The 21,789-nt window shown below is 47.6% G+C and overlaps 1 protein-coding gene across 1 annotated transcript; it reads left to right on the forward strand.

Moving 5' to 3' along the window:
- The first annotated feature begins 25 nt into the window (after window positions 1–25).
- Window positions 26–20,824, forward strand: LOC115384440 (thromboxane-A synthase-like). The gene is made up of 13 exons (XM_030086715.1): window positions 26–151; window positions 282–375; window positions 487–539; window positions 619–715; window positions 798–914; window positions 3,868–3,956; window positions 4,043–4,191; window positions 4,404–4,534; window positions 6,182–6,532; window positions 6,606–6,694; window positions 19,774–19,911; window positions 20,054–20,216; window positions 20,705–20,824. Exons 1-13 carry the CDS (start codon window positions 63–65, stop codon window positions 20,822–20,824), a joined length of 1,680 nt encoding a protein of 559 aa, XP_029942575.1. The 5' UTR covers window positions 26–62.
- The last annotated feature ends 965 nt before the right edge of the window (window positions 20,825–21,789 follow it).

Below are 21,789 nucleotides of genomic sequence, written 5' to 3' on the forward strand. Positions count from 1 at the left end.
TTTTCAGCTCCAGCAACCCTCATCCCAAGATTGTTGCTGAGATCTGAGGCTGCTTCTTCATCATGGAGGTTTTAAGTTTCCTCAGTCCTGAGGTCAGTGTATTTTCTGTGACTCTGAGCCTCGTCCTCATTTTTCTCGGACTCCTTTACTGGTGAGTAAAAATCAGTTCGTCTATATATGTATTGCTGTACCAGGAAAAAGCCAGTTATAGTCTGCTTTGTGGCAAAATACACACTTGAACGAAAGAGATTAACATCCAGTGTTGTTTCCTTTCTTCTTAGGTATTCTGTGTACCCCTTTTCAATCCTGTCTCGATGTGGCATCAACCATCCGAAGCCAATACCTTTCTATGGGAACTTATTCATGTTTCGAAACGTAAGATACTCTGCTGTACCATGCTACTTGTACTACTTGAGTTGTTTCAGTACAACCCCAATATTACTTTAATCTTCATTGTTTGAGAAGTGATGTTGTTTGGTTTTTCAGGGTTTTTACAAACCTCTCAATGAGCTGATAAAGACACACGGCAGAGTCTGTGGGTAAGAGGAAACCACTCCAGCATTTGAAAGTCGTCGTCAGTTCAGTCATCCACTCATGTGACACACATGGTGTATCCAGGTATTATTTAGCCCAGAGACCGGTGGTGGTGGTTGCAGACCCTGACATGCTCAGACAAATCATGGTCCGGGACTTCAGCAGCTTCCCAAACAGAATGGTGAGAAGACGGCCGAAGCCCGTGGCGCGCAGCGTGTGCTGGTCTTGATACAGATGATGTGTGTTCCTGGCTTTCTTTGCAGACTGCGCGGTTTCCAACCAAGCCCATGGCTGACTGTCTACTCCTGTTGAAGAACGAACGTTGGAAGAGAGTGCGCAGCATCCTCACCCCGACCTTCAGCTCAGCTAAGATGAAAGAGGTGAGGTTATAATTTTTTTTACAATATTGTAAACATAGCTGTTACCAAGATGTAAGCGTACAAAAAAAGTGGCTGCATCTAAAACCACACAAACACTTCACTCTTGTATTTCGATCATGCATGCATGTCCAGTGTTGGGTAGTAACGCGTTATTAGTAACGCGTTATTAGTAACGGCGTTACATAACGGTGCTGAGCTGAGGGAAGCGGCGCGGTACTCATGTGCAGTGTCGGAGCGGCACGGACTGTCGGGTCGGGGCGCCCCTTGTACGACCACGGCGCCCACCGCTGTACACTGCGCCCTAGGCGGTCGCCAAGTTCGCCTATTCCCATTCAAACCGCAGCGCACAAACGACGCCATGACTGCATTTGCACTTCATGCCACTGGGTGTGCTGTTTGCATGTTCAACCTTATTTTACACAGACACCACAGAGGAAGAAGGGCGAGGCAGCCGCTGCAGGCTCTCTCTGCATGTTGTTAGAAAAAGGGTGTGAGCCGGCAAGACGTGGTAAAATGTTCATTGATGCGATGCACCGTTTTTTCAATAAAAGAGAAGAACTGAACGATCGTTTCCGCACATTTTCTTTACGTCGTATCAATTAAACTGTATGACAAGTAGTTTGTGTACTCAAAAGACCAAGATTCCTTGAGGATAGAACATGTGCAGAACAGTATTTCATGTCCCTTTCGGCCGGGTTTTTAAATATGAATAAGAGCATATTCAGGGTTTTACACGTGTTTATATGGCTGTGCGCCATGTAATGTATTATTCTGTCAATATTCCAGTTAATAAAGAGTTTTTGCCTTTTTATAAACGTATTCAATCTCGCGGCATTCGATCTCGCGAGATCTCGCGGCATTTCGATCTCGTCCCATCCCTAGTTACGAGTAACGTAAGGCGTTTTTTTTTTTTTTTATTCAGTAACTCTGTTTCCGTTACCAAACGTTGCATTACTCCGTTCCTTTTGGCGAGGTCTCATACAGCGTTTTCATTGCAATGGCGCACCGTTCCTGTAACATTCCAGTGATCGATAAAGTTTTATTGAATTGAAAAAACATTCGGCGCTCTCTCTCTCCTGCATCGGTGCTCCGGCCAGTGCCTCTCGACCACTCTGGTCTGATGGGCAACAAGACGGCAGAGAAGAATAGTTTCCAATCGTGGAGATATTCGCATTATTTCACGCATCATGACTATGATTTAATTTAATTCATTTATTTAACCCGTTCGGCCCGATGGACCGACAGCTGTGCGCGACTTCACCATGTGTAAAAAGTGACTAAAGTGCTGTGTGGATGTTTTCTTTCAATTGTATCTCAAACAATAAGCCTTAATCTCACTAACTGAACGCTCCAGCTGCACTTTGACAACCGAGTGTTTGTTGTATGACAAATTTAAAATCCAGATGCAACGATTCGACACGCCCCCCTCACCCGCACCTCCAGACACAAAATGCAACAGAACGCAAGATCCGTCCACCATATTGGATACCATATGAAACTAGAAAATCATTTTTTACTTTAAGATGATACCAGGCAGAATATTCTCTGAGCCGACCAGCTCCCGTCAGCGGCAAAACAAACCCAAAACCGATCTTTACTTTTCACAGCCAGCACCTGAGATCGCATGTTTCTCACACACTTCTTCAACAAATCTCAAAACTATTCACACCAAACACAGCATATTTTATTTCCTTGCCGTTTTGTGGTCATTTTCCATATATCCGAGCTCTCCTCTGACCAAAACTAAAGTCATAATCCTCTGGAGTAGTGAAAGAGCGTCATGCACCAGACTGTATGTGCTGCCCCTTGTCACAATCTTGTGGGCCTGTCGTTAATTTTGGGAGTTTAAATAAAGTTTGTTGACGTTCTACATCTGGCGAGCTTTAGAATGATATGTTACACATGACTGAGGCATCATCCAGCTGGGAGACATCTTTGAGCGTAACTGCACAGTGCTGCCAGAATGAGGTACACAAATGACAAATAGTTACTATTTCTGTTATATTTGGAAATTTTTTTTTTTATTCTGAAACATGCACATTTATCTTCATTGTGCGTTTGTACAGCACATTGCACATTGTTTTTTTATGTGAATTTTGCAGATATTATTGTTTACATATTGCAAAGGGGATTTTTTTTGTTTTCCCTGTGATAGAATTGGCTATTTTTGTATTGATATGCATGTGGTGTTATGCATCAGTATGCATTTCATATTTCATTCATTGTCTTTAACAGAAGCTCTTAGGTGCTGAGTGAAAGCGCGTTAATTTGTCCAATTTGATTCTGAATAATAGATTATATCACAATATCTATATTTGCTTTAAGCCACTTAAATTTTTTGCAGGCTGATGTTGAATAAAATAAATAGACATTTAAAAAATACTTTGGTGTTTGTGTTGGTACACAATGGATAATATTCCATGGTTAGTTACTAGTTAGATTCAGTGATGTGGATGCAAATGAACTGAAATGTTCGGTTTCATCAACAGTTTGTAATATAAAATCAGTACAGACTGAAATAAGGGCTACAGAGGAGTTCAATCAGTCAACCTTTATTTATTGAGAGCACTGGAAAAATGTTTAAAAGTAACTGAAAAAGTTACTTTTTCAGTAACTCATTACTTTTTGGTTTAAGTAACTGAGTTACTAACTGAGTTACTTTTTCATGAAGTAACTAATAACTAATGAGTTACTATTTTTCAGTAACTAGCACAACACTGCGAATCACTTATCAGGTAAGTCGGCATGTGGGTTCATGCCTTCAGCAGCAGATATTTGGAATTAGCAAACTCGTCGATGAAATAAAATTTTTGCAAAGTTTATATCTCCTTTATATAAAGCTTTGTAACCATATCAAGTAAAAACAACATGCTCCAAAGTCTCTCTCATGGTTGGCACAGTGCTGTGTCTGCCTTCTTGTTTGTGGAAATCTTCCGTTTGTGTTTGGTTGCAGATGGTTCCTCTTATCAACACAGCTGCCGATGCCTTGATGAGGAACTTGAATGCCCGCGCTGAATCAGGAGAGGCCTTTGATATCCACAAGTAATCCCTCTCTCAGTGAGCAGAGTTTGAGCTTCATCTGTTTGTGGGATCTTGGTTTCAGTTTTTCGTGATATTTCTCTTCCCAGGTGTTTCGGTTGCTTCACTATGGATGTCATCGCCAGCGTGGCGTTCGCCACTCAGGTGGACTCACAGAACAATCCGGATGACCCATTCGTTCACCACGCACAGATGTTCTTCAACTTGTTTTTCTTCAGACCCGTCCTCTTGCTTTTCGGTGCGTTAAAAGTATTTTCTTGCATTTGAGATTTTCACAACGCATTCATTAAAACCTGGTTATCTTCGTCAACGATATCTTCGTGGGAAATGTTCCATTTTTCATTTTTTAACACAACTGCATCAGTGTTTCATGGGTGTGTTCTGCCTTTGTCTGAAACGGGTCTTTCAGGTTTAAACTACATCATCAGATTTGTCTGCTTGTGTCTCCAGCTGCATTTCCTTCCATCTTCGCTCCGTTCGCAAGATTCTTGCCCAACAAAAAGGGAGATGAAATGAATCAGTTCTTCATTAACAGCATTCAGAGGATCATCCGGCAGAGGGAGGAACAGCCTCCTGAGCAGGTCAGTCTCTCCTTCAGGGAACCATCTCCTGTGTTCAGCAGCCTTAAAGGACCTGTATCATGCTTTTTTAGCTCGCCCAAACCCTATTGTTGGCATTAACATGGTAATACTTTATTTTTGGCGCTAAGGAAAAGTCATTTTGTGTTAAATAAAAGATTTTCGGAGGTTAATTCTGAAACACGGAAGAGAAAACGCTCTGTTTCACTGAAGATCCCGCCTCTCCCCCTGTGGACTTTGACTGACAGCGTACTTCAACCAATCAGCGCTTCAATACGTCATGCATTAGCTTCTCTAAGGGTTAGCTTTAGCTCTTTAGCTTTAGCTTCTCTACACACAAAGACACGCGAAAATGTCTTTTCCTGTTAGAAACTCACCAAGCGCAGACCCTTCAGACTCTTGCTCTTGCTTGATTGTTGCTTTCAGACGATGGTTGAAGTTTATATCCGTAATCGGAGATATAAAAAATCAGCATTTCACCTCTTCCCGCCTGAAAGTGGGAGGAGTAATTGTACGACATTATGGATATCTGCAACGTCATTTCGTCTAGTCAAAACTGTCATTCAAGATATCTTTAATTACATTTCGCCTAGGCAGAATTGTAGTTACAGATATCTCCATGTTTTAGATATCTCTATCAAAATTAATTAAAGATATCTCTAACATAATTTTAGATATCTACAATCAAGTTTTGCTTATCCGTAATTCCCATTTGAGATATCTACAACATTATTTTGACTAGGCGTTACTTTAATTTAAGATATCTACAACGAATTCCGCCTAGTCAAAACTGAGTTATGGATATCCATAAAGAAACATGTAGATATCTGTAACTGAGGAGGGGTTGGAGATAACTGGAATTGGAATTTCGCCTATCCGTAATTCAATTGCAGATATCCGTAACTCATATTGCGGATATCTACAACTGAGTTATGGATAGGCGAAATGACGTAACCCATACACATGAATGGCAAAAGTGACGTCATTTCTCCTAGGAAGAATGTATTTGTGGATATCTGAAATGATAATTTCGGATAGGAGAAATAGAGTTGCTGATATCTCTATCGTTCTTTTCGACTAGGAAGAACTGAATTACAGATATCTTTCGCGAATATCCAGTCTGGGCATTAAATGTTAAAACGGCTTGCCATAGTAATTGTCATGTAGGATATGTGATGCGTTTCATGACGTTTCAGTGACGTCATTAGCGATATCTAAATCTCAGTTTCGACTAGGCGAAACTGAGATTTAGATATCTCTATCAGTCCTTTCGGATAGTCAAAACTACATTATAGATATCTTTAATGAAAATTCCGGATACCCAAAATTCATTACGCCTAGTCAGAATGGAGTTGTGGATATCAGCAGTCTTAGTTCCGGATAGTGCAATCTAGGCATTAAATGTTAAAACGGCTTGCCATATACTCAGACATACGTGGATGAAGGCAAATAACATTTTGGGGGTAGTTTGAAAGGGAACTCAACTTTGTGGCATGCTAAAAACCTTAAAAAAAAATAGATTTTGCATGATATAGGTCCTTTAAATGGAGTCTGGTGAGTTTTCTGCCTCTGATTATTTATGAGAAATTGTTCCACGTGGAATAGGTTTTTCTCTCGTGAAGACATCTGACACTTTTTTTTCCCCCATAGAGGCGTCGAGACTTCCTTCAGTTGATGTTAGATGCTCGAACCAGCAAAGAGAGTGTGTCTGTGGAGCACTTTGACACAGCCAACCACGCTGAGAGTGATCAGAGGAACCAGCAGACGCACACACCCTGCGATCAGGAGGCCGGCCAGCCTCACTCACAGGAGCCACCCGCCAGGCGTTCGCAGAAGAAGATGATAACCGAGGACGAGATTATCGGTCAAGGTTTCGTCTTCCTTGTGGCGGGCTATGAAACCAGCAGCAACACATTAGCGTTCACCTGCTACCTCCTGGCCATACATCCCGAATGCCAAAGAAAAGTACAGCAGGAGGTGGATGATTTCTTCACAAGACATGTGAGTGGGTTACATTCTGATGGCTTTGTTTTTGACATTAGATGACATGTTTTTATTGTGCTTCCTGTTTTAGAGCTCGCCAGATTACTCAAATGTCCAGGAGCTGAAGTATTTGGACATGGTTGTAAGTGAAGCATTACGCCTCTACCCTCCTGTGTTCAGGTAAATTAAGGTCACTCTGGATGCTCAGCAAGTCCATCAAACACAGAGAGGCCAACAACCTCTCACACACACATTATCACTTCAGGGTTATCAGTCACAAACTAACCCCGTGAGGATAACATGCAAAATCATGGAATTTGAACCCATTTCTTCTGGTTAATCACTGTGTGTGTGTAGTTATTTGTGTTTTTTGTATTTCCACTGTGATTTTTGCATACACAATGTGTGTGTAACCTGTGTAAATGGACTGAGCATGTTTTGTGCATACCTGGATTTGTTTGTCTTGAAGGTGAATGTCTCCATCTTCACCTGTCACCTTCACCTATATACAAATATATGTAGCCATAAATTGAACAATCATCAAAGGACAGAGTAAAGACCCAAATGCTGGATCTATATTTGCAAACACAGTTCATGACACAACTTCAACAGCTAGTTAAACATTGACTTGTTCACAGTTGGATGTGGGTCAAGTGCATGTTGTTATTGTCAGGGCTCGACATTATAAATGGCCCGGTGGCCCGGGAGCGCTTTTAAAACCGTCCGGGCCAGTAGAATGCGGGCCAGTGAAAAATAATGCCTTGAAAATAAATAAATACGAGGGGTGACCCAAAAGTCCCCGGACTGTGGTTATAAAAAAAAAAACAAGAAAGATTTCAGACTTTCGGCCGTTATATGTCGCTATAGCATAGCCTTAAAGCTCATGTCTGGAGTTTCTGTTCGTTTCCATTTTTTTTTTTTTTTTTTTCCCTTGTCCTGTTCGGCAGCTGGGGCGCGAAATATTGTATGATTGTAGCCTTTTACTATCCGAACAGATTTTAATGTTAGCAGCAGGACGAGACTGAGTCTCCTCCTGCTGCTGCCTTTATTTAAAGCTGGCATCCGGCATGGCTGCCGGACAGGACCGGGACGGAAACGCTCAGAGAGCAGGGACAGAAAGAGAGAAAGATAAAGAGAGGGAGAACGGGGGGGGGGGGCACAACCTATGTACAAAGTCACAATACAAAACAGTGTTGTCGACGCACCATACGCAACCAAGAACAATCCCAAATCCCCAATCTAGACAACACCAAAACAGAGCCGACAACCAACACAGAAAATTAGAGAACCATACATAGATTTTTTTTTTTTTTTTCGAACCATATTAGTGAACAGACCAGGCCACAAAAATAAAAGGAGATGTAGGGGAGGAAGGAAATGCAAGGACACCACAAACCCTTTTTTTTTTTGCTTTTTTGAATATAGCTAGTCGTAACTAGTAGTAAACTAGGGGCGTGCATCAAGAGAGGTCTACTACAGATCACCATTAGTCTAACCACCACAAGAAGACAAGGTAACCGAGTATGTGAAGAGTGATTAAAGATCAACGTGATCATGTGAATATGATGGTGACAGTGATGGTGATAGTGATCATGCATATATGACCTCTGACCTCTGAGAAGGCCAGAAGCAGGCCAGAGAGGCCCTCAGAGCCCAGACAGCCGGCGGTCATCACAGAGCCCGGATCCAAGCCGCCCCACCAGGCAGACGCCCACGCTCCGGTCCAGAAACGGGGCAGAGGAAAGCCCCGGCCGGGGACCCCGGCAGCCCCGGGGCCCGGGCCCCGCGGACCCCCCCCCCCCCCACGACCCCCACCCGGAACCCACCCCCCCGTCCACCACCCGGCCCACCCCTCCCACCCCCTGTCCTCTCCCGCCTCACTCCCCCCCCGCCCCAACCCAACACTCGTACCCACTCACTTGTTTAATGGTGAGCTATTTCGTCTGTTTTGATATTGTTTTGTTTTTGTTAATGTTGTCTTTGTTGATAGTTATGTTATTGTATTGTCTGTATGAATGTTGTCTGTACATCCTGTTGTTGACGCGTTGCTAAGTGTTGGTGCAGAAATATTTCTGATGAAGTTTAGACCCCAGGAAGAATAGCAACTGTTTTAACAGTAGCTAATGGGGATCTCAATAAAACAAACAAACTCATACTGACACACACACATGCACACACGCACACACGCACACACACAACCACTCATCCCTAAACCAAACGCACACACACACTCACATTCCAACACACTCACACACTCTCACGCACACACTAACAAGCATGTGCGCGCACACACAAACACAAACACACACACACACACACACACACACACACAGTCAACCCTAACCCACACACACTCACATTCCCGCGTCATCCAACTGTCATAACCTGTGGGAGACACCCCCAGAAGGCAAGGGAACACCGAACCCCACATCCAGGACCCCCCGCCACCCACAACTGCCGCCCCCACCCCCCCCACCCCACCGCCGCAGACAGATATGCACCCCCCAGAGCCAGCAGCCCCCCAAACCACAGCCGCTACAAACCCCAGGCCTGTGGGGAAAACAACAGCCTCCCCCCGCCCCACCCACCACCAGAAGGAATCCGGAAACGGGGGCGCAGAAGACCCCATTGCCCTCTCTTCCCCCCCCCGTCTCGTGAGTGTTGATGGAGTATATGTTGTTTGCGATTAAAATTTGAGGGGCAGTAACCACACCGTGCCGCGAGTGAGGCCAAACGAGCAGTCTCATCCACCTGAACAGCCCCACCCCCGACACAGCGCGCCAAAACCCCCCTACGTGTGTGTTTGTATGTATTTGGTCGTGTTAGATGACTAAGTGCAATTAAGACTGAGAGGCGAGCCACCGAAGCGTGCAGTGATTGGGGCCACTTAGATGGCCCCCTCCACCACACCCAACTTGGTAAGCCCGCCTCCCAAAGCCCTACGTGTGTGTGCATGAGAGCGGGGGGAGAGAGGGGTCTGGGGATGCCGCAGCACCCCCGTCACCCAGGAGCCCCCCGATGAAGGACAGGGCCAGGAGCGCCCCCCCCCCCCCCCCGGACCAGGGCGGACAGCGACCATGGCCAGAGAGCCACCGACCCAAGAAGCACACACCCATCATGCATCAGGAGGAGTGAAGGTGAGGACAGACAGGGGGCAGCAGAAGGACCCAGACCCAGGGCCCACTGCCCCCAGACCCACCCGGCCCCCCCCCCCCCCCCCCCCCCCCCCCCCCCACAGGACACCGCACTTTCTCATACATAGCTCCAATCGCCCACACATATACACCCACACGTACAGACATACATACATACTTACAGATACACACCCACACACACATACATACACGCTCACAGATACATACCCACACACCCATAAACACTTACACATACATAGTCACACACATACACATACATATCCAGATACACACCCACACACTCACATACACATACATAAATACCCACACATACAAAAACATACATACATACTCACACATACACACCCACGCACAAATAGGGAGAGCGGGGTAATTTGTGCCAAGGGGCAAGTAGTGCCACCCCTATTATTTAGAAAACCATAGTAGTTTTTGGTCATGTGACCACATATTTTTGAAGAGGCATCCATTCCGCTCATCTTGCAAAAAAGGGAGACACATGGCTTGAGAGGTAAGCACATTTAAGTTCAAAAAACATTTTTTTGCCCTCCAAAGTAAAATTTCTATGGTTAAGGTTTTTTGATTGCTGTGTTTGAACAATTATAGAAAACTTTGAAAACATTTCACACATGTTTTATTGCTTTAGTAAACTACATCATGAGTCTATACAGTTCACATGATGCTAGCTCAGAACAGCTGGGGGATGCATTTTTTTCAAAAAGGTGGGCCTGGGGTAATTTGTGCCAAAGGACCTGGGGTAAGTTGTGCCACTGGCACAACTTAACCTAACTTATGATTATTTACTATATATTACTTTTTTTTAATTTACTGTTATTGCACATCTTAGTCTTCCATTTGATCACTAAAACTATGTGTCATTCTTAATTTCAGATCAGAATCCATCATGTCACGCAGATACAAAAGGAAGACAGACAGGGCTCCAACTTTTCAAAGTTTCTGAAGCAAAGTTATGAGGCCTGTTGATGGAAAGTCCATCTTCACATTTAGAGAGAATGATGAAGGAGTCATCCCTCGAGGTGATGTGCTTAAAAAATTTCCCACACCATAAAAGCGTGGTGATAGAGCCAGAAGGGAGCGCAAGTTCATATTCCACTGCAGCATTGACAAGTGGAATGTCCAGTAGGTCGAATCTGTGAAGATATTCAGATGCAGATGCAGTCAGGTGCTCATTTTTGATTTTTTATTCTGTTCTTAGCATGTGTTGATGTGGCACTAGGCCTTGTTGAAGCAAATTGGCCTTTGATTATGTTAAAAACTTTAAATAAGCATTAAACAAGTACTTTTGTATTTAATTTGTCTTGTTTTTATCTAGCATTATCATTTTTATATAAACTTTATTTCAGACACAGTTGGTCCATATGAAAAATACAAAAAACATTACAAAACACTAAATTTTTGATATTAAAATTATCTTTTTTACTTCAGTTATCAGTGGCACAATTTGCCCCAGTGTATTCTGACTAATGGCACAATTTACCCCGCACTTGGGGCAAGTTGTGCCACAAAACCACTTTTTATTTCCAAAGCTATATTTCTCACACAGTTTATTTAAGATCCAAAGTGACTGCTCCCAGGGATGCACAACATCCTAAACTGTATGAACATATTTTAGTTGCAGGTATTCCTATAATCCCCTTGTGTAAAAGGCACTTTAAGTAAAAATTGGCACTACTTACCCCACTCTCCCCAACACATACACGTACACGCACCTTCCCAAACCCCCTAACCCCCACAGCCCACCACCCCCCTATCTACCCCTCCATCCACCCCGCCCCATCCCCCACCACGGAAGGGGGAGAGCCCCCAGGCACCAGGGCCCAGGGCCCCCAGCCACAGTTTCTGTTCGTTTCCAACGTATGTATCATTTTTTAACAGAGCTTAAATGTGTCAGTCTGGTTTCATACTATAATATAGTATTAGCATAAAGCAATATAAAAATTAATTTATGAGCCCCGCCTTCATCTCATAGACCCCCATGTTGTCCAAAAAAGCGCCGGTCAGCGTCAGCCAATAGATTTTGAGCTTCCGCCTTGTCGCGCTGTCAAAGTGTGCACGCAGTCAGAGAGCACGCACACTCGCCCAGGCAGAGGTGAGTTAGCTATGCAGCAGCCGCTCCTCTTACCTCGGATATATCCATGGACTGCTGAACATCCACCGTAAACAGCTAAACTTGTAGGATGCTGTAGGACTCAGAGGCACTCAATTTCACCCGACAGATAATTCGTGTGCACAATTAAAGGGGCGTGGCTTGGTCGCTCATGAAAGCAGCAGGAGGGCAGAACCTCGAGATGTTGGATTTAAAAAAACTCTCTCTTTCAAAACTCCGGACACGAGCTTTAAGCATAACAGTGAAAATTTTCACCTCCCAAAGACACACAGGCAGCTCACAGGCAGTGTTTATGTTATTACAGTCCCGCTCCCTTCTTCGAAAAATCCGAAAATGGTGGAACCCGATTTTGTTTTCTACTGGGAAAAACGGCAACAGAAACACTCACCATGATCCACACCGCGTACAAAGATGAGGCTCTGGGGAGAACACAGGTCTATGGGCGCTTTAAGAGTGGTCAGATGTCCATCGAAGACTCGCCTCGCGCTGGCCGACCCTCCACCTCCCGCGCAGAGGAAAATGTCCGCAAAATCGAGGCTGATCTGCTTTTTTGACGGCAAAGGGATGGTCCACAGTTAGTTTGTACCGCCGGGGCAAACCGTCAACCAGGACTTTTACCTCGAAGTGCTGCGGCGGCTCCGGGAGGCGGTCAGGCTGAAGCGGCCGGCGCTGTGGGAGAGTGGGGACTGGTGGCTCCATCATGACAATGTGCAAGCGCACAGGGCTCTGCGCGTAAAACAGTTCCTGGTGAAAAACGGCATGGCCCTGCTGCCCCATCCTCCGTATTCCCTCGATTTAGCATCTTGCGACTTCTGTCTCTTCCCAAGAATGAAAAAGGCAGGGGCGGAGATTTGATGATGAGGAAGAGGTGCAGAAAAAAAATCGAAGAACGCTCTTAAAGCGATCATTACGCACGAGTTTGCCGACTGCTTTGAGCAATGGAAATCCCGGCTGCAGCACTGTATTCAAGCCGAAGGAGAGTACTTTGAAGGTGACTGTTGATTGAATGTGAAAATAAAAAAATATAAAGTTATAACAACCACAGTCCGGGGACTTTTGGGTCCCCCCTGTAAATAATTTCACATTAATTACCAATGGTACTGTGACATAAACATAGCGTTACGTGATTCCAATCAAAGACGAGGTTTTATTCCTTCTGTGTGCAGCAGAGCTGTGCCCTGGAAAGCAGCTGCTCTCTCACAGCAGAGCCACTCACTACCGTGGTACAAGAACGCGCGCCACTCGCTCGCCTCACGTTCACAGTCAGCGGTGCATCGCAGGAGGAGAAGAAGAGCAGAAGACGACGACACAAGTTCCACCTTATAACAATTAAAAAAAAATGTTTCTTATTCTTATTTCTTATTCGCACTTATTCGTATGACTAGAGTTACGTCCAGTAACTGCTAATTCTACTTCATAAGTGCTTAGCCCACCTACGGGCTTTGCTATGGGGTACTCACCAAAGGCGAAGGCCGTAGGGATGAATGTACTCCCAGCTGGCATGCTGAAAGGATTGGTGCGTAGGACTGAAGTGACAAACCGTACGTCCAGAACGATCGTAGAACTCCCGAAGAACGAAGCGGGCATCCATGCACCAAGCGCAGCCCACTATGTGAACAAGCATCGCCACAGCGACACACATGCCGGTCGCGGCACAACAGAGCAACAGGCGGGAAAGCCCTGGTCTGCGGCCCCCCAGGGACACGGAGACTGGCCAGAGGACCGAAACGGTTAAGCAACCAAACCCCTGTTCGCGCCAAAAACTGACCTGGCCACAGAGTCTTTGCACATATCCAACAGATACGAACGCACAAAGGTGGACGCAGAGGCCCAAGAGGCAGCCTGGCAGATGTCACCCACCGTGACACCCCTGCACAGGGCCGCAGAGGCAGCCACACACCATGTGGAATGAGCACGAGTCACCGCCGGTGGCGAGAGATTCTGTGCCTCGTAGGCAGCTGCAATAGCGCCCCCCACCCAGTGGGCGAGACGCTGAGAGGTCAGCGGGGATCCACGCCCCCGGGCTCCATACCTCACCAACAGCTGGTCCGTGGTGCGAAAGCCAGCTGTACGCTGGATAGAAAGATGCAGAGCCCTGACCGGGCACAACAACCCCAGCCGCAGGTCGTCCCCAGACGAACCAGGCATGGAGGTGAGGGTCCTGACCCTGATCACTCGTGACCGGAAGTCTGAAGTGATCACCTTGGGATGAAAGGCCGGGTTAGGCCAGAGATGTAGGAGTCCCCCATCTGCGCTGAACACCATGTAGGATGGGTGGACTGACAAGACGCAGAGATCCACAACTCTCTTGGTGGATGCCAGCACTAATAAGATGGCGGCCTTAAAGGAGAGAAAGCAGTCCTCCGCCTGCTCCAAAGGCTCAAAGCGGGGTCCCTTAAGACCCTCCAACACAATGTGGAGGTCCCACGGGGAGACCACATGTCTGGGGGGTGGCCGAAGCCGACACACCCCGCCGCGATAGCCGATGCAAACACCGCAAGAGTGGATGCAGCGCGGCCGCCGTCCAGCAGGGTCTGGAGGAACTCCAAAACACCACCGATGGCGCAGGAGATCGGGTCCAAGCCCCTCTCCGAGCACCACGACGTGAAGAGCTGCCACCGAGACCTGTAGGCCTTGACAGTGGAGGGGGCCCTGGCATTCTGGATGGTGGACACCACCATCCAGAGCAGGTCTAGTTTCACTAGCCTCACCCGCTCAGCCTCCAAACCAGGAGCCTCCCGCCCAGGAGGGGTGGGAACGAAGGGCGCCCCCTGCTTGCAGCAGCGCGTTGGGCCCGTCAGGAATCGGCCACGGGTCCCCGACCGCCAACTGAACCAGGTCCGGAAACCACTGTGGACTCGGGGTGTCCGGAGCCACCACGATCACGTGGAGACTGTGTACCCTCACCCTGCGCAGTAGCGGGGTCAAGAGGTGGGCCGGAGGGAACGCGTACAGGAGGCCCGGAGGCCAGGTCCTGTGTGCGAAGGCGTCTACCCCCAGAGGGGGTCCGTCTGACAACCTGAGCGAGAACCAGAGTGGGCACTGTGAGTTCTCTTCACTGGCGAAAAGGTCTGCCACTGGGTGTCCGAACCGGCGCCAAAGCTGGGCTGCGACCCACGGGGACAGGCCCCACTCATTGTGGAGTGAACCTCCCCGGAAATCCTGTCCGCCCCGACGTTGAGAACCCCGGGCACATGTCGCGCTCTGAGAGACGCGAGGTGCCGGTCCGCCCACAGGAGGATCTCCGCCGCTTTGCGGTGAAGAAGGGGTGACCGAGTCACCCCTGCCTGTTCAGGTATGCGACCACCGTGGTGTTGTCCGACCTGACGAGCACATGGCTGTCCTTCAGCCTGGCTTGGAAATGGAGCAGAACCTTCTGCACTGCAGTCATTTCCAGCACATTGATGTGAATGGGAGTGGAATCGCAAGCACTGCCCACCGCGTGGTGGTCTAGGGTGCCTCCCCATCCTGCGAGAGACACATCCGTGAACACCTCGACGTGATGCGACACTCAGCCCAGGGGGACTCCTTGCATCAGGAGAGCCGGATCCATCCAATAGATGAGATCCTGGCGTGCATGGGGTGGGATCAGGAGCCTTCTGCGACCGTCCCGCGCCCCCACATAGCGGCGGCGTGCGAACCACCGTTGCAGCCTGCGCATGTGCAGGAGGCCCAACCAAACCACCGGATGGGCAGCAGCCATCAAACCCAGGACGGTTTTTGATCAATCGGACCCTGACTAGGGGTGTGGTCATCACAGACCTCAGGGCCGAGAGCAGGGAGGTTCATCTCTCCTCGGAGAGGCGCGCCGTCATGGACTGCGTTTACATGCAGCTAATATCTGAGTTCAGGTCAATATCTGGGTTACTGAAACATTAGGAAAACCCCGTTTACATGCTTTAACAGACAGAGAGTTACCCCGTTTACAAGTCAGCACATTCAATCGGGATATTCCTTTCCAAACCACGGCGCACGTCATGCTGTTCTCAAAACAAAACAGCTCTGACCAGAGCGGCTTTGTGTTGCCAGATTGGGTGGGGATTCCGCCAAAGCAAGCTTCTTTTTTGAACACGTTGGATGGGTTGATTAAATGATTGTGTTTATGACATGTTTTTGTATCATACAAATATGGTTTTAATGTGCATTTTCAACCGAGATGGAGGTTTGGGCTGCTTTCTACGAGTTTCAGATTTTTTTACGGGTTCGATAGACAGATTTGGCAACCTCCTCCACTGGACTGCAGAGGCGGACGCTGTTGCGGTGATTCCGTTCTGTCGACAGAACGCAGCCAGAACGGTTGTTCTGTTGTACGTGATTTTTCTGCAGGCCATACAAATCCTCGACTTTCAGAAGGAAGCATGTGCGGTGTGCGCGCTCAGAATAACAGTTCGTATCGTATGTTACGGAAGCCTCACATGGACAAAAGTGTCGTGAGTTTCGCGCCTACTGATTGCAGGACTCAAAAGACCATGATTCATTGTGGATGGGAGCATGCGCAGAACCAAAAGCAATGTCCCTTTACTCGTTATCGTTTACAAGGTGGAACTTTCGAGTTTGAAAAGGAGTAACCCAGCGGTCTTTATCGGGTTTTACAAATCTCGAAAATGAGCTTTTCCAGGTTTTGGTGGGTGTTTACATGGCCACACGCTATTAGGTTATTGCCAACATTCGAGTTTGAAAAGGGTTTGAAAAGGGTTATTGGCTGTATGTAAACGTACTGATGGAGAGCGAGTCCAGCTCCAACCCCAGGTAAACTGTGTGCTGAGCCGGGGTGAGCGCGCTCTTGTGTCGGTTCACCGTGAACCCCAGGAGCTTAATGTGGTGCAGGACCTGAGTCATGTGCAGCACAGCCTCCTGCTGGGAAGACGCCAGTATGAGCCAGTCGTCGATGTAGGTGAGGATCCTCACGCCGCGACGACGGAGGGGCTCCAACGCTGCTTCGACACACTTGGTGAATGTGCGAGGAGCGAGAGAATAGCCGAAAGGGAGCCGGGTGTATTGAAAACACCTGCCTTCCACGGCGAACCTGAGGAAGGGCCTGTGCCTCCTCAGAATGGGGACATGGAAGTAGGCATCCGTCAGGTCAACCGACGTCATCCAGTCCCCGGGCCGGATGCACTCTCGGAGGTGTTTGATCGTCAGCATGCGGAACCTCCTGGTGGCTATGTGAGCATTGAGGACCCGTAAGTCCGGAGTCTTCTGGGTCACTGGCCGTGATCCTGAAGCCGAGGCCGGAACGCTGAATGACGGGACGCCTCGCGGCTATAAGCGGAACGGCTCTTTTGCCCCGACGTCTCGCAGCAAGGCTGGAGGGGAAACGCTGCTGGGAGCATGATGAACAACGCCGGCACCCGACGGCGGAGACCCAAGACGGCGAAGCTCCGCTGCCGAGACGCTTCGCTATGCTCACCTGAGCCAAAGCCGACGGATAAGGCAGCCTGGAGTGTTTACAGGGTGCTGGAAGGACCTCAGCAGCGCTCCGTGTCCGAGACGCGCACGACGGGGAGGCCAGCGGTCTAGACACGCTGCTGCATCCCGTATGTGAGTGTGCATTCAACTTACCGATCTCAGCCACTTTATCCTGAGCGGGAGACGAGAGGTGGAGAGACCCTGCCGAGTTTAACACTTTTCGATCGTGTAAACAACGGGGGAAAGAAGAGACAGCTGCACTGAAATAGTTGCAATGTGCCCGACGGCCTTAATTTACAGATTTCACAGCTGGAGTTGGACGAGCGGACTGGGTGCTCCGGGACTCAGAAGCGTGGGCCCATTTCGGTTGGTCGTCATCCCGGGAGGGTCAGCAGGAAGACGGTTGAGTCTGGCCCGACACCAGGGAGCTCCAGGGGGCTGGGCGTCGCTGGTCCGCATGACGCCGTTTCTGCAGCAACGCTGCACGGCGAAGCTGGAGATGCGGGGCGAGCTGCTGCCTCCAAGCACTTGATGATGGCCTGTATGTCAGGCCCGAAGAGAGAGAAGGTGGACAGGGGGAGGCCCAGGACTCCCCGCTGGTCACAATCAGAGAGTGAGGACAGGCCAAGCCACAGGTGCCTCATGGCGAGCTGTGGGCTTGCCATGACGTGGCCTCCGTTGACGGCGATGGCTCTGCACATCCGCATATGAACCTCGGCCGCATTCTGGATTTCCTCGATGTCATCTGGAGTGAGCTGGGACCTCTCGTGGCAGATCTTATCCACAGAGCCCAGCCGGATGGTCATGTTGTTAGCCAGGGCGAATATCTGATTGCCACTGGCGTAACCACGACCCAAGAAGGTCGCCATGCGGCTGTCTCTCTAAGACGGCAGCATGGGCTTTCCGCCTGGCCAGGCGGAGGACTTGGAGAGAAGGCACAGTCTCACGGAGTCCTCTATTGCAGGCACTCCGGAGACTGGCGGCCTGCCGTCCACGCAGGAATATTTGCGGTAGCCTTTCACCGCACCTCTGGCGGTGAGCGGCGTGCACCAATCCTTCCGCACATTGTCCTGGAATGAAGGAACGGCGGGACATAGCACCGCAGTCCGGGACCGAGTCCATGACTGGGTTGCTAGCCCGACTGCAAAATCGCGCTGAACCGGCTCCGGAGGCTGCGGTGGCAGCGCGAGGCCGATGCGCTCGGTGGCGGAGGTGAGGAGCCCCGCGAGGTGCTCGACAGGCTCGCGGGGGGGCTCACGGCGGCTGGCACAGGAAACGGTGGAGGCAGAGTCGTTGAGGCGGGAACTCCGTGACACCGAATCGCTGCTGCCAACGGCGTCGCCCCACTCGTAGGCGGCAGGGGCGGTGACGTCCATGGCGTCGTCCTCACGGTCGGGAACCGGAGAGGTGTTTCCCACGAAGGTGGTTCGCCGGTGAAGCTCTTCTGGCGGCAGCGTGAGGCAGGCCAGACAGGCGGACCGCTGGTGGTGATGCTGCCGGCCGAGGCAGAGGAAGCAGCGCTCGTGATGATCTCCCTCGCAGAGCGGAGTGCTGCAAGAGCGGCAGGTGAAAGGCCCGATGCCTGATGGCGACTGGTTGCGGGCCGGTGAATCCATGTCTTGATCCGATCTTGATCTGCAGGTCTTGATCCGGAGAAAGTTTCTAGTCTCATGTAAGTACTGAGGAAGAAGAAGGATTCGCAGAAGGCCCCCTGAGGTTATATACCCTCGGCGTGGGGCGTGGCGCTGCGCCATCACGCGTGGGGGATTGGTGCGTCAAGCTTCCTTTTTGTCTCAGTGATTGGTCGAGGGACGAGGTCCCCATAGCGAAGCCCGTAGGCGGGCTAAGCACTTATGAAGTAGAACAGAAAGGTTAACGTCAGTGTGCGAACTGTACCGTGGCTGTCCGAGGGGCTCAATTATTTGGGGGGGGGGCATCGGTGTGAACACGTCTGCTTAAGGCATAGTGCCCCCACGCTTCAATGGTGAGGACAAGTACTGCATGCAGGCCGGAAATAGTGATGAGCAAATCATCCATTAAAATTAGCCTTATTCTGCATATGATCCATGATTATAATCATACAAAAATAACAATAATAAAATAAAGGAAATACATGGGGGAAACAGCCTTTTCCCAATATTTAGCCCCCCCCTCTTTTTGTGTGGATTTGTTCTCCCTGTGCATGTGAGGGTTTCTCCGTCTTCTCAGGTTTCTTTCCACAGTCCAAAAACATGAATTTGTGGTTAATTAGGGTCTCAGAAATCTGGACAGGATAAGCACATGTCCTCTGTAGTAAAATCCTGACAGGATCTGCTTTCATGTGGGACTTCCAACTACATGTTTTATGGCTTTGAAGATGTAAATAATATTTAATAAAAAAATCTATGGTATAGCAACAAATGTGAATTTCAGTGCTTCTTCTCACTGAGACATAGATTTAAAGTTATAGTTCTTTATATATTATAAATAGGTGTTATATAATATATAATATACAATACAATATAATTATAATATTATAAGAGGTGTTTACAAATTTTCACAGTAAACGTCTTTGCTTCCGTCTGAACCAGATATGCACGGGACATTGACCAGGACTGCATCGTGAACGGCCAGTTTCTCCCTAAAGGAGCGACCCTGGAGATCCCTGCAGGTTTCCTCCATCATGACCCGGAGCACTGGCTCGAGCCCGAGAAGTTCATCCCCGAAAGGTATTTTAATTCCGTTCGTATGGGACACACAGGATGACACGAGGAGTACGCAGAGACAGATCAGAAAATATTACCCAGGATTTAATTCGATGAGTGTTTCTAATGCTTCCAAAAATCGTAACTTTTTTTTTTCTCTCCACAGGTTTACACCCGAGGCTAAAGCTAGCCGACATCCTTTCGTATACTTGCCCTTTGGCGCCGGGCCTCGCAACTGTGTGGGAATGAGACTTGCACAGCTGGAAATCCGAATTGCTCTGGTGCATCTGTTCCACAAGTTCAGCGTCGTCGCCTGCTCCGAGACCGAGGTTTGTTTTCCTGCCACTGCTGAAGAAAGCTGTGCCTCCCTCCTCCTGGAGAGGAATTGATTTTAATGTAAACTAAACAGTTTAAAATACTCGTCTAATATTAGATATTGTAATGTTTTGAGATGCTGTTTTATTATTTGAGAGTTATCAAAAATGAAATAAAAAATACTTGAAATTTGTTTTATGTGTCATAAATCACAAATATTTGGAAGTGAACTAAATAGATGCTGTAGAAACTTTTAGTATTCATTGGTTTCGTGTAAATAATGCAGATAATATTGAGATTCAAACAGTTTAAAACTGTTAAGGTGCATTTAATTTGATTGATTTCTTTAATTTGTAATTAAAAATGAATGTCAACATAAAAGTTGACAGAAGTCCTACAATGTGAATTTTGTGTTGCCAGTTATGACCATAAGTAATTCATACGAATGCACTGTCTATATTCTAAATCAAAATTGAGGAGCACATCTTTTCCTTTTTTTCAGGTTCCCCTGGAACTAAAGTCATTAAGCACTCTCGGACCTAAAAACGGGATATTTGTGAAAATTGAAAAGAGAAACGTGTCGGAGGACCAACTGACCTCCCCACCTGGAAGCTCACCATGATAGACGGTGACAGGAAACATGTTGACCCATCCAGCAGCCTGTAACGGAGCCTGTGGTTGACTTTGAAGAGTGTGTTCTAATTTTTTTTTTCTTCATTGAAAATAAGATATTCCCTTGGTTATTAACACCCTCGACACAAGTTAACTCCCTTCACGGAGGAAAAAGTTGCTGCTTTGATCAGGGAGGAGCATCTGAGGGCAGTGGGGGAGTGTGCTCTTCAGATTTTAATGAAAATGTAACAAGGGTGCTTTATCCACCAGGGTGTCAAACATAAGGTCCGTGGGCCAAAACTAACAGCAGGCAGTGCATTCCAGTTGTCTGCAGGTTATTCCTTCACCGTCACTCAGTGCGGCTATTCAACTTAACGCGATCGTGTTCCACACCTTCAGCATCACATGATTCCCTGGAAACACGTTTAACAGTCATTCCAGGTTTCCAGTGCAGACCTGGAGCAGAATCTGTTCTCATTTACAGTTTAACCAGATCCTATATCTCCGTGGTGGATCGACTGAGAAATGTTACTAGATATCTTTATCTTTAATTTTAACACTGTTATCTTAAGAGGAAGAGATGAAGTCCTCAAAGGGATTATATTTTTTTTGTTTTTGGAGAAATTTGTACATTTTCTGGACACTGACTTTTTTTTTTTTTTTTTTTGTGGTTACCTTTTGGAGTCTAAAAAACATTGAATAACCCCAATGAAAGAACTCCAGGGTTTTTAAAGGGCCATTTTTGCATATTTGAATCAGTTTTTGCTTTTGAGTGATTGAGAAAATGGAACTCTGACTTGAATGTATCTTCACTGATTAATAATTCTTATTTCTGTATGAAATATAAACTAATTCTATTTTTGAACAAAGAGTTGGATTAATCGTCAACTGAAATTCTTCTGTATTATTTCCATGAGAGAAATAAAGCTGGTAAAATGAAAGGAGCTTTATATGGAGTTTTTTGTTCTGGGTCTG

This window comes from Salarias fasciatus, unplaced genomic scaffold (assembly GCF_902148845.1).
Source record: "Salarias fasciatus unplaced genomic scaffold, fSalaFa1.1, whole genome shotgun sequence".
Lineage (NCBI taxonomy): Eukaryota > Metazoa > Chordata > Actinopteri > Blenniiformes > Blenniidae > Salarias > Salarias fasciatus.

What these genes read in the sequence shown, in the direction of transcription:
- LOC115384440 (XM_030086715.1), top strand. Translation starts at nt 63, where the DNA reads ATGGAGGTTTTAAGTTTCCTCAGTCCTGAGGTCAGTGTATTTTCTGTG. An exon ending in ACCCGTCCTCTTGCTTTTCG is followed by an intron (nt 4,192 to 4,403) that starts GTGCGTTAAAAG and finishes TTGTGTCTCCAG; the next exon opens with CTGCATTTCCTTCCATCTTC. An exon ending in CTCTACCCTCCTGTGTTCAG is followed by an intron (nt 6,695 to 19,773) that starts GTAAATTAAGGT and finishes CGTCTGAACCAG; the next exon opens with ATATGCACGGGACATTGACC.